This window comes from Histoplasma capsulatum (assembly GCF_000150115.1).
Source record: "Histoplasma capsulatum G186AR genomic scaffold supercont2.7, whole genome shotgun sequence".
NCBI classification, from domain to species: domain Eukaryota; kingdom Fungi; phylum Ascomycota; class Eurotiomycetes; order Onygenales; family Ajellomycetaceae; genus Histoplasma; species Histoplasma capsulatum.
The window spans coordinates 790648-803206 of NW_025544807.1; the positions used below are offsets into that span (position 1 = coordinate 790648).

Sequence of the window (12559 nt, forward strand, 5' to 3'; positions counted from 1 at the left end):
ACTGGCTGTTGCCGTGAAGAAATTATGAAACCTTTCAGTACCCCGGTGCTAGCGAAACGAACGTATAGAGAATTGAAGTTACTCAAGCACCTGCGGCATGAGAATGTTTGTGCAATTTGAATTCAGGGTTTAACGTATCTTATACTCTAACGCCTTCACAGATTATCAGTTTAAGCGATATTTTCATTTCGCCACTTGAGGATATGTATGAAAGACGGCTTCCTTGGAGTCCAGATTGGACAATTGCTAATGGGCCCACTTGATTATAATAGATACTTTGTCACGGAACTGCTTGGGACAGATTTACATAGATTGCTCACCTCAAGACCACTTGAAAAGCAGTTCATTCAATACTTCCTGTATCAGATTCTTGTACGCTCTCCTACTCATGATCCTCATTCTGCAAAGCATTTATCGAATAGTTGCGGAATGTGTTTTGAGAAACGCCCCACTGACACCTGCAAAGCGAGGATTGAAATACGTTCACTCAGCTGGAGTGGTTCATCGGGATCTGAAACCAAGTAACATCCTTATCAACGAGAATTGCGACCTGAAGATTTGCGATTTTGGCCTTGCGCGTATTCAGGACCCACAAATGACCGGTTACGTTTCGACACGATACTACCGTGCTCCCGAAATTATGCTCACATGGCAAAAGTACGATGTTGAGGTAGATGTATGGAGCGCAGGATGCATCTTTGCAGAGATGCTAGAAGGCAAGCCTCTGTTTCCGGGGAAAGACCACGTGAATCAATTCTCGATTATCACGGAATTGCTAGGCACTCCTCCAGATGATGTGATCGAAACCATCTGTAGTGTCAATGTACGCAAATCCAAGAGGATCTAATAATAAATTTTGCATCTCCTTCAAAATATCTGACTGGAATATAGACACTGCAATTTGTCCAGTCCCTGCCGAAGCGGGAGCGGCAGCCCCTAAGCAACAAGTTCCAGAACGCAGACCCTCTTGGTACGGAACAGCTTTTTTTTCCCCGGCACATCAGATGCTGTTGGGACCACTGGATATAGGATATACGAATACTGATTGACAACAAAATAGCCATCGATCTCCTCGAACGAATGCTAGTATTTGATCCGAAGAAACGTATCACAGCGGGTGATTCTCTGGCACACGAATACCTAGCACCATATCACGACCCAACTGACGAGCCTGTGGCTGACGAGAAGTTTGATTGGTCGTTTAATGATGCCGACCTCCCTGTTGATACCTGGAAGATCATGATGTAATGCCCAGATCCCTCCCTCGTCTAAATTCTCATTAAATAACCTACTTTCGAAGACATGATTTCCTTTAGCCAGCGAATATCGATGACTAACGACTGATCATTGACGGATATTTAGGTATTCTGAAATCCTCGATTACCACAATGTTGACCAGGTAGCACACGATCCAAACAATCAAGTGCCACCCGAAACGGTAGAAGGCGCCACCCAACAGGTCGTCTCTTAATTTACAAAGGGACTGAAATGTGAGAGAATAAAATTCGAATACCGACTTAAATATAAATATAAATATCTATATATTTGAAAGTTGAGAGTCGGAAATCACCGCTTTCTCCCAGCGAGTCCTATTGATATACACCCTGCCGTGTTCAATAACAAAAACCAAACGGAATGAGCCAATGCATACCTAACAAGAGAAATTTCACGCCGTTGCGTTCCTTCTTTTGTCGTCTTGCTCTTTCGCAGTTAGTCATCATCACTCCTCTTCTTACTGCATGTACCGCCTCTGGCTATCACCTTTAACGGGATCCGTGGCGCCTTAATCTCGTTATACACTCATTGGTGTGCACGAGCGGGCCTCACAAATGCCATACCTTTGCACAATCTCACACAACAAAATTCTATGATAACGTTCTTTTCTCTCTTTCTAATGATCCATACCATTCCGCTGCATAACCGACTTCGGTTCCCTGCAATTTAATAAATCTTTGATGGATGAATCTTCGCATGCGCATACATTCCAATCCAAGTGTCATTGCCACCTATTTACTTCTGTGTCGTCATACATCGGTGCCGGAATTTTTGTCTTTGTTATCTTGTTTAATTCTGTGTGGCTTAAGAAGCTAGGGTTTCCCATTTCTTCTTTCCAACGTAGTGTGTTTCAATTGTGGAATGGTCGGGCTGGTTGATAACTTCTTTGGATAAGGAGGCGGATGAATATTACTTCGTGGTTAGGGGGATTATTACCACATTGCGGTCCTCATCTTTGCTCTTTATTCAATCCCCTCGTCCTTCCTTATCCGCTCGACGTCTTTATGACCCCCTTGCTTTGTTGGTCCAGCCTCTTTTTCATCCTACTTTCTAACATTCAATAGAGCAACAACTACCTCGCATTATCAGCCACGGTTGTTACATCGACGCCTTAAAAAGGATATAGCCCGTTTTTGTTTGCTTGCTATATGTTTTTTCAACCTCCTTTTTTGCTGTTTCCGTTTCTCACTCTCATTTCCTTTTAATCAAGAAGCAAACGATCATTTCATTCTCTGCCAAAGCATCCGGATTTAATGGAGGATTTTTCTTTTCTTTTTCTTTTGTTTTTGTTACATATTCTTTAGTTGAAACTATTATAGAGATATAAGGCGGATCATTCTTTTACGTTAAAAGAGCGCTTGAATACGTCTGAGTTCTACCTTACCCACGTGACCTTATCAGACAGCCCATCCATGGATCCCTGCCAACAACATGTGCAGCATCAACATCATTCTACCATTTGAGGGTAGACCCAGCAATGAGATAGAAAATACGCCTCTTTATTGATGCTTCGCTTCATTTTATTCACTTGCAAAAATTTATCTCCTTTCCTATCCAAACCCTTGTCGCCCAATCAGACGATCACCAATCCCCCGATTTGAGAAGAGTGCCGGAGAAGGATAACAAGGAAAAAATTAGAGAAGGGATAACGGAAGGAGCTTGCTTGGAGAAAGAAGGGCCAAAAGCAGTATATAAAATGCGACGTAGAAAAGATCGCGAACCTATTATCTTGGTTATAGATTTTCATCATGCCAGGTTAGTGAGCTTCCTGTATGACGTCTCCCCGGTCGTTCAATTAACGTGCAGTTATGCAGTGAGTTTGATCTGGGAGACAAAATTTACATATTTACATGTGCATCAAATTCCGTTTGAAAATCTCCACACTGTGTTCTTATTGTCTACTAACTTGACCGGGAAAATGTTGCAGAGGCCCAGAGGTTGAGCACTGCTTCTGCAAGCAGGGAGCTGATGTCCTTGTAAAGAATGATTGGTCTTTATTACCGTTTATGGCACTGTCAGATGGAGCGCATGCGTACGTCTCCAAAAATGCACCCTCCTTCTCACGCATTGTCAAAACTTTGTGTGTTCTTACTGAAGCCCAGATACTAACTTCTATTTTCCAGCTCCACCGAGGACTTCTCGTACTTTACACTCCAGCAGAGCGCATTGGACTCAGAGCCCGCGACCTCCCTCTTCGGAATATCATGCACACGCCAGATAGATTCTGCATCACTGATCAATCGACCCCCTGAAGTGACAAGATCGACGGTCCAGAAAGCGGTTGTGGCTGTGATTGATGAACCCAGGCATTTCGGGCAGTTGAGACAGAAGCTATCCATTGTTACATCCGCGTGGTTTGCGCAGAGGTATGTTTTGGTTGGAACAGTTAGTCCATGGAGGTGGATCTCTAAAAGATGACATAAAAGGTTGATTGGCGTTGGTGTGATCGAAATTGGCTATAAATGAGGATTGGGGTGGGGATGTCTTTGTTGTTATTTTGTCCTCTCCTTTTGCTGACATTAATTGGGGATTGTTAGGGATTTCTCGGATACGGATATTTTAAAGGTATGTGTCTGATACTTATGTCCATTGCGAGGTAGAATACGTCGCTCACTTAAGTCCTCTGCTGTCCAGATATTCCAAGAAAGCCTGGCGGAAAGTTTAGACAATGATGAAGGCCAACAGGATGGGATCTTGGGTAAGATACTGTGGAGTTCATTTCCCTTTACTTTGCTAATATTCTGCGGGAAGGCCTTTCGTTACGAGAGATGATCTATGAATTCAAACATCAGACTCTGGTCTTCTTTAAGTGCTTGTTACTTCAACCAAAAGTACGCAATGTACATTGTTCCCCCCTCGGAAGTCACCGAACATGTAGCTTACAGTCTGCTAGATGCTTTTCTTTGGCACCCGTTGCGAACGCCTCTGCATGATCCAATTTTCGCTTATTTCTTTGATACCCGGACTTATTCACCACCTTGAAGATTGCGCGGACCCGTCCTTTGATAGTTATGGGGAGTCTACTGTGAAACCTACGTCTCTCAAGACTAGTGAGAGGAGCTCATGTAAGCCACCTCAGCAATTGATCGTATGTATTTCCGATTATTGACAGATTATTAGTGCTGGCATATATGGGTTTACCTCTTCAGATCTTCGGCAAGGTTTGCTTCCCAATCCACCCGACCTTTCCACTAATAGATTGGATAGTTCTAAGTTTTTGTTAAGGGAAGCATGTTTGGTCCCTATATACCTCTCCAGCGCCTGGATCTCCTTGCCGATTACGGTACGAAGTCATACGTAGTTGGATCCACCAATTCCCTGTTGTTGCAGCAGAAGGACCGATACAGTGATATTCTCATCAATGTAAGGGTCGCAAATATTTGACATAAAACTATTGGTTTTTGTTGACGTGGGAAATCCATAGCTCGACGAAAATACGATCAACATCTCCTCGCCATCGTTAAGATCTGCCCTTTCTCTTTCCGCAGCTGACAGGCGATGGATTGATTTTCTCACACAAAGCATCTATGAAACCTGGGATGACGCCCAGCCAGAGCGGCCTAATACCCATGGATATTTGGGTTCCGAAGAATTCATCCGTCTTCAATTTGAAGAGTATCTATTAGCCCTCCTCTCTTGCGAAAAGCTCCATCATGAAATGCATTGCGGTTCGGGAACTTTATCACCAGGTTTAGATATTGAAGGGGACCCAGTGTCTGAGTTCGGTACACACTTCCTTGAGCGTTGGAGGACAACGCCGAACTATGCTCTGTTCCACCGGCTCACATCTGATTCTCATTTGTTCTCAATTGTGGAGCCACGCCATCCCTGCGCTGGCGGCCTGGGTATTCATGACATTCAACGACGACTTGCCCAACAAATAGCCGAGTTGCACTTGGATGAGCGAGTTCGTGAGGGCCGCGAAGCTCTCAACAAGCATTTGGCCACTAGCCAAAAGAGAGTAAACTTTGCATTCAACAGTTTCTGGGCTGACATAAACCAGCGCAAGAAAAACGAGCACCAACGGAGATACTCCGAAGAATTCGCAGGGTCTGAGTCGGTGGACAATAACTCAATATCATCTCCCAGAACATCGATTTCGACGATTGCAACCTCCAGCGGTGCAGGACCATGGACATTTGGCGCCAGAAAAGCACCAGTAGTTGACATTGCACAGGCACAAGCGACCGTCGCTGCGGCGGGGCAACGTGCATCTTCCTATTTTAGTTCCTGGGGCGCGTGGGCAAACGATAGGAGAAAGGAATGGCAAGAGAAGAAAGCCAGTGGCAACAATAGCCCGGTGTCATCGACCACCCCATTGGCTTTTCCTCAGAGCTTATCCCTAACTACCACACAGAGCTCGAATTATCCGGGTGATTTGGCTGGAAAGAACCGCGAGGGGGTACAGGGCAAAGGACACGATTATAGTGGTTCCGTGTCAAGCCCTAGCACGAGCTTTAGCCGCAAGGGATGGGGAAACCTACTATGGAAGAGCAGCGGCACTCATAGTTTTGATCCGGATATTCAAAATAATGTTAATCATAACAATAGCAGTGGGCAGATACCTCGAGGAAGCAGAGATTTAAACAGAAGGGATATTATTACTCCTGATAATGAGAACGACAGCAATCGCACTAATTCCAATGCCAGGATTGATGATGCCATTGCTGTCAGCTCAACAAATAATCCTTCCCCACCCGAGCTACCACCAACTGCATTGCCATCGCGAGACAAGGATTCCGTCCCACCGTCGATGGTCATATCTGCGCCCATTTCGCCACCAACTCTCACCGCCGCTGATAAACAACAGCTAAAGGACCAGCCTCTGGAGCCGGCAATTTCACCACTGAATCTCGATGAGCCAGTTCGTTGCGATCCATTTACAGTCGTGGACCTGTCCGCGCCTACCCAGTCGTTGTCGAATAGTGAGGCTACGGAAGATTTGAAGGCGGAGAAGAAGTAACACCTTGTTTGTTGGATAGGTGAAGGTAGCGGATGGCTCAATGCTTCTCAGTAAACCCTCAGCTTTAATTCCCCCCCCGCGCCCCCTTTTTTTTTTTGGTTACACAACCCCCTTTCCATTTTGTTCTGGTTCTCCCTCGGCGACGCATTTCAACAGTTGGGTTTTCTTTCTTTTAATGGATGTGCTGTGTCTGTATTCTTATTGATTTTTTACCTAATGCCAGAAACACTCTTACCTCTCCCTGCATCTATAGATACATTTCATTAGAATTTGTTTTCTTTTGTTCAGCTTTTATTCTTCGGGCTCGAGTACTTCTCATAATATCGCTGTTTGCTCTTTTCTGTTGGGGGGATGAAAAACCACCCCACCCTCATTCTCTGAAGAAATTTACGCGATTTGTTTTTTTTATTACTTCTGCATAGCTTCGAACTATTGGCATTTTCAAGCAGACGCATGCATTGGCTAATGTAATCAAAAACCTCTCTTTTCCTTCCTGACCAGTTAAATCCAGCTCAATCATTTCTTCACTCTAAAACACATTAGTTAATTCATTAACTACTGAATGGACTGCAAACAAATTTTAAGCCAGCCTACCCAACTCCCAAGCCAGCCCGGAACCAAAGGGTTTACAAGATAGAGGTACCTACCTGGCCGAGTCTTATGGGAGGAACTTGTTGAACGTGGCTAGAAAACTGTTCTCACCCTGGTCAACTGCTCCATAGAGTGTATTTTTCTGTGGCTGACAACTGAGCTCAGGCCATGCTGACCACTTGTTTAGTAAGTTGATGGGAATAAATTATCTATCGACTGTGCGCATTCTTGAAAAATATTGTGCCAAGCAGGAGACAAAAAAAAAGGAGGGGAGGGGGGGGGGGGGGGGGGGGGGGAAGGGTAATTACAATGTTGTAGAGGATTGTGAAGTTCTAGGAAAGGGTAGGAAAGGGGGCTAAACTCTATCCCCGTTTGTCCAATTCAAACCATGTTGATGCTCAGCATTTGGTATTGATCAATCACAACCTCAAAAGTGGACTTAGTTAACTAAACCATCTATGCGGCCCGACCACCGTAGAACCATCGATTTGCGCTGGGGAAACGGAAAACGAGAGCGTTATACTATTAGATAGTATAATATTAAATACAGATAATCTATTTACGGAGTTGTGGAACGATAAGAGGCAAGGCCTTAAACAGTTAGAGAAGGCTAAGAGAATTGATTCCTCAAGCTTGGTTGTTCAAGTCCTGCATTCTATGGTATTTTCCTTTGGGTTGATCTGACTTGCTGGGAGTCCATTCTCAAAAAATTTTTATTCTCATTTACCAAATATTTACTGATTGTTAATCTGGTGATAAGAGCTCCTGTTGAAACCGGAGAGTAAATGAAAATGAAATGATCTGAAACAGAGACTGGGAAAAGTGATATATTCATTTGAATCCTCTCAATGAAGAGTAAAATATCCTCATAGGGACAGGCATCTTCTAGATTTCTATCTCTGTTCCATCAACTTAAGAGTTTAATTGTGTACACAAGTAACAAAAGGGGGTATAAATTCTAACGAATCGTGCCAGTAGTCAAGTTGTCTCAAATCAATGCCGTCTTGGCTTCCTTGCCCATCCTGTTCGAAACTTCGTGGAATTGATCCGGGGGAAAATATGAGCTTCTGTGTTGAAAACCACCTCTGTGAGTGGGAGGAGTTCCCTTGGCGAGAATAAGAGGTAGAGATATTTCAGAGTCTCAGCCTGGATGAAAAAAGAAGATTAGTAACCCAGCTGCTTATTTTAAGTATCTTAAGGGTGCTGCTGCTGCTGCTGCTGCTGCTGCTGGTAGATAACTGTTGAACCTACCAGCCAAAAGCTCTCCATGTTATCCCTGGTCGCAGGTGGGATACTATTTACGTCGCCAAGAGATACATACCCTTCCCCATGGGAAGGAATGGTATATTTCTCAAACGCCTCGAATATCTCCCAACCCCATTCCCGATACATGGGGTCCTCAGTTATCCGCCACATCATAAACAGGCTTTCTATCGTTTCCGGACGCTGTCGGTTATGCGCATCAAGCGGCATGACAATGTAATCTTGTTTCCAGCCGGAAATGGAATCTCTGCTGCGAGGAAGGCGACTCTTTCCCGGAACAGGCTTGAGGTCCGCATCGTCCGCATCGAACCAGGTGATTTCGGGAGCCAACCCTGTCTTCGTGACTTTGTACATGCCCCAGCATGTCTTGATAAGCTCTTTGGCAAGGTTCATCTGCTTCTCTTTCTCGTCGCTCCAACCGTGGCTCTTTTTCGCTTCTGCTACTGTGAGCCCGCCAGTTACACCTGATGCAATTGTTCCTGGCAAGAAGCAGACGAGGTGATCCATCTTGGGGGATAGTTTACCGCCAATTCCAGAGGGCAATTCGGAGACAAAATGCATGTTTGAATATTTCGTCGTGGTGATCATGTGCTTTTGGATTCCGGATAAGGCTTCAGACCACATTTCAAGATAGATTGGTTCAGAGGTCTGCAGATACTGTTTTAAGAGATATTCTGTTTGTAGTCAGTTTGAGAGTTCTAGTGAGGATTAGGATAGCAGGCGGAGTATACCGTAGTATGAATCACCGCGACTCCCGAGGCGAATTTCATTAGTTGTAAAGCGACCGCTTTGTGGGTCTACAAAAATGGGGAGGAGGCCATCTTCCATGACGTTGTCGTCAAGGGTTTGCATTACTTTCTCCGCTTTGCGCCAGTATATTTCATTGCCAGTAAGGTTGGCGAGATATTTCATTTCCAGTTGGAGACTTGCTGCTTCCGCCATCGAAGAAGCTCCGCCGTCAGCATGCGAAACGATTCCTTGTTTTGTCCGCAGGTGGATACTTGCATACGGGATCCCCGATGGGGATTCATATGCACCGAGAAGTCGATCTGCCAGGTCAACCGCCTTTGACAAATATACGAAGTCTCGTCGAGAGGCGGCACCTGGGAGTTGGCCTGAAAGGTAATGTGCAGAGAGAAAGCCGCCGAGCATGCGAATCGTCGTCTCAAACGTGTTGACGTCTTGGTCTTGATCATATGTAAGTTTACGTTGGAGCCATTTGCGGGCGGCTCCCAGTTGAGTGGTTAGGTTCATGATCATCATTGTGTCTAGGCTGTCAACAATAATCCAGCCCAGGCCCTCCGGGCTCATTTGGGTGCCTGTTTTCGAGATTGGGTGGAATTCATCCTGGCCTGAGGAAGCGCGGGATGGGGAATGTTTAGTTTTTGTTAGTCCACACGTCGAGTCTATGAGTTTACAGGTAGGTATTGGCAAGGACTATCAGAACGAACCCCAGGCGTATTTTGTATAGGCATCCCAGCTGTTCACGAATGCGTCCTTAACTCTCTCCCGGCGATATTCCCAATTGCTTGTCTTCCATCTGTAGAGACGCAAACCATCTGGCAAGTCATTGATATGCAAAACCACACCCAGTAAAAGAGAAACACAGGCAGCAAATAATGTCGCAAGTCTCAGGGTTGCTCTCAATGTCCATGTTGAAGTCTGCGTGGTCCTGATGGGTGATTTCTTGCCCGACGAGCTCATTTTCGCGCCAGATTTCAGCCCTTTTTTATCTTTTCGCTTTGGGGAGACGGGAGATGATCTAAACCACACATCCTTCCATGACTATATTCTCCTTGCATTGTTTATTAACCATGATGCGGGGTGGAAATGGTGGGGACGAGTAAAAGGAAGAAGTCAGGCGTTTAGCCTCACCGTGGCGGATAGCCTGTGCGCGATATAGAGTTCAAGTTTGAATAACTATCCAATCTCTCGCTATTACCACTAAACATAGAGATAGAAGTTAATCTTATCCACAGATTATCGTTCTCCATATTTTAATACGAATGCCACAAGGGAGTTCTTTTCTTGAAACAGTAATATTTTATTTTTCTTATTTATCCATTTTTTGATATGCAAAATTGTTGTGTTAACTAGCTATGTGTAAATTGCAGAACTTTATTGGAGATGTTACTAGTGCCTGGGCCTGACTATCTCCGTATCGCTGACTGCGCCTGCTGGTTAACTTGGTTAAAAATGTAGAAATACGGATTAATAGCTCAAACATATTCGACATCGGTCGTTAACCCAGCAATGCCAGGTAAATTTCTCGACGGAATTTATACTCACGGCTTCACAAGGAAAACCGCATTTCTTTTTACCTTTTCTTCGGCTAACCAAACATAACCGATCGGCTATGCTGTGCTTACTCAGGCTGACAGGAGAATCCGATGTATCCCTTTGGCTCTTTCTCCCCACCATTGGACGCAATTGTCGCCATACTCGAAGTGGTTTACATTGCACCGCAGCTTCGTAATCATGATTTTTATGGGGCTTATTCCCTTTTCATAGTTTGGGGCGCTTCCCAGGGTTAACCTATCTATATCTTTGTGCGTGCATCGTTTGCCAGTGAGCAGAACTACCGAGGTTGAATTAAAAAACGGCCTCAAACGAGTGTCCACAGAAACGCTGGGCATTGAGTTGTTTCCCTAGGCCTTGGGATAGTTGAGAACCCTACATTCCGGACAAATCGCAAATCTCTCCCTCCTCTCAATCTCTGCTCTGATATCAGATCGTCCTATCCCATTTTTTCCCCCTGTTCTTCAGCGGCTTAGCGGCTGTGCAGAACGTTATCATAGTTTGCAAGCAGAAGCATCCGAAGCCCCACTGTTTGCCGCTGCCTCCAACATAATCTTGCGAATCATCCCTCACACGCACGTTCGTTCGTTACAATCCTCCATAACATGGGTACCAACAAAGAAAAAACCCCTTGGGACAAGATTCAGTCCATCCTCAACACCGCTTCCGCCTACCCTGAGACCTCCAGTTGGGATGCGTCATGTATGAAGGCCGTCAAGCTCGTCAAAGTCGAGCCGAGCACCGTCGAATTCGAATTCACAGTGACAGGGCGAATGTGCAATTCGCTGGGAATATTACACGGCGGCTGCTCAACGACGATTCTGGACGTGCTAACGTCGGCAGCAGTGCTGTCAGTTCCCGGTAGCGACCCGACGCTTTCGACGCTCAGTCGGACATTGACAGTGACCTTTCTGAGGCCTATACCGGTGGGTACAAAGGTGAGGGTCGTGGTTCAGCTGGTGGCTGCGGGGAAGAAGTTCGTTAATTTCACAGGGAGTCTTCTGACGATGGATGGGAAGGTTTGTGCTAGCTGTGTGCACGACAAAGCGGTATTCAGGCAAGGGAGATTGTGACGAAAGCGGGACTAATCTTGATTAGATGTGAGGGTGGATGATCCGGTTATTGACTAAAGGGGCAACGGATGGATAAATAGAGAGAGGTAGAAGTAGAAAACATCTGGTCCTATTGAGGAGGACCTTTGCTCCATTTGAAAAGAATAGTACTTTGCATTTTGAAGCTCACGACGGGCTTGCATGAAGTGAGGCGACAATTAGATACTATAGCGCCTTCAATTTTTTGTTTTCATTTTTTCCCAGGTTTAATTTGTATAAAATACTGTAGACAAGTCCGGAGCTAGATGAGGAGTAGGGATGGCTTTAATATTATGCCCGAAGCATCACTCAGAATTAGATGGATAAGTCCCCACGGTGAGAAGTCGATGATCAACCGAATCGTCTCGTCAAGCGCAAGTGGAAGCCAGAGTGTCCGTCTTTCCCGGAACAGCCGGTTGGATCTCCATGATGTAGTCGGATGGCCACAAAGACGCATGTAGTATTAGTGTTTTAAACAATGCACACTCTACTAGTACTTCTATCCTCTTAGACTTTTTGATATCGTTTCCAATTCCTACCTTTTTCTTAGTGCATGCAGCATGTTTAGCAAATCAAACTGCATGTGTGTTTATCATCACTCGCCCCATTGGATCTCCCAGGATCGAGGAAGTTTACTAGTAAAGACTGTTGTGCCAATAGGTTCTGGAACGTGTTTCCTCACTCTACGGGCGCATCACTCACAGAACTTGGAATGCCATTGACCAGGAATGGCTCAAGTGACTTTCCCAAGGGATGCTGAGTTCTCTGCTGGGATCAAATCAGGTATGCGATCGTACCATCGCCCCGCCAGATACGCCTCCAGCGACTGATGAGGATGTTGCAGAAGGAAGCCATATTTTGTTGAACATCTTATTCATATTCAAATATCGCCATCTCTTCTCCTGTTCCGCTTCTCTCAGGGAACTGGCCGATTGACTTCAGAGGTGTGTCGCACTTGACTGTTTGTTGCGGTGGAAGACTTAAATACTTTACTGACTTCCCCGCCAGATACAAACAACCCCTCCGCTGACGGCTATTTTGCTAATCGCTATTTCCCCTCAGTCGTCTAGAATACCAG

The 12559-nt window shown here is 45.3% G+C and overlaps 4 protein-coding genes across 4 annotated transcripts in view; 3 read left to right on the forward strand and 1 right to left on the reverse strand.

Annotated features, from left to right (window-relative positions):
* The window catches only part of HCBG_05558 (mitogen-activated protein kinase), a gene marked incomplete at both ends in the record, with an annotated part of 1964 nt that extends 493 nt beyond the window's left edge, over positions 1–1471 (forward strand). Inside the window, 5 exons of the mRNA XM_045432607.1 lie at positions 170–205; positions 367–823; positions 892–970; positions 1061–1244; positions 1363–1471. Coding sequence (XP_045286723.1) covers positions 170–205; positions 367–823; positions 892–970; positions 1061–1244; positions 1363–1471 — 865 coding nt within the window. The remainder of the gene's footprint in view (positions 1–169; positions 206–366; positions 824–891; positions 971–1060; positions 1245–1362) is intronic.
* A 1500-nt stretch (positions 1472–2971) lies between these two features.
* On the forward strand, positions 2972–6238 carry HCBG_05559 (uncharacterized protein; the record flags this gene model as incomplete). The annotated part of the gene is made up of 9 exons (XM_045432608.1): positions 2972–3030; positions 3399–3641; positions 3813–3840; positions 3910–3973; positions 4027–4106; positions 4169–4340; positions 4396–4436; positions 4501–4638; positions 4700–6238. The coding sequence occupies 9 exons, from the start codon at positions 2972–2974 to the stop codon at positions 6236–6238; spliced, it is 2364 nt and encodes a 787-aa protein (XP_045286724.1).
* A 1785-nt stretch (positions 6239–8023) lies between these two features.
* On the reverse strand, positions 8024–9796 carry HCBG_05560 (mannosyl-oligosaccharide 1,2-alpha-mannosidase; the record flags this gene model as incomplete). The annotated part of the gene is made up of 3 exons (XM_045432609.1): positions 8024–8766; positions 8824–9498; positions 9544–9796. The coding sequence occupies 3 exons, from the start codon at positions 9794–9796 to the stop codon at positions 8024–8026; spliced, it is 1671 nt and encodes a 556-aa protein (XP_045286725.1).
* Positions 9797–10995: 1199 nt separating this feature from the next.
* Positions 10996–11463, forward strand: HCBG_05561 (uncharacterized protein; the record flags this gene model as incomplete). The annotated part of the gene is made up of 1 exon (XM_045432610.1): positions 10996–11463. One exon carries the CDS (start codon positions 10996–10998, stop codon positions 11461–11463), a length of 468 nt encoding a protein of 155 aa, XP_045286726.1.
* Between the last annotated feature and the right edge of the window lie 1096 nt (positions 11464–12559).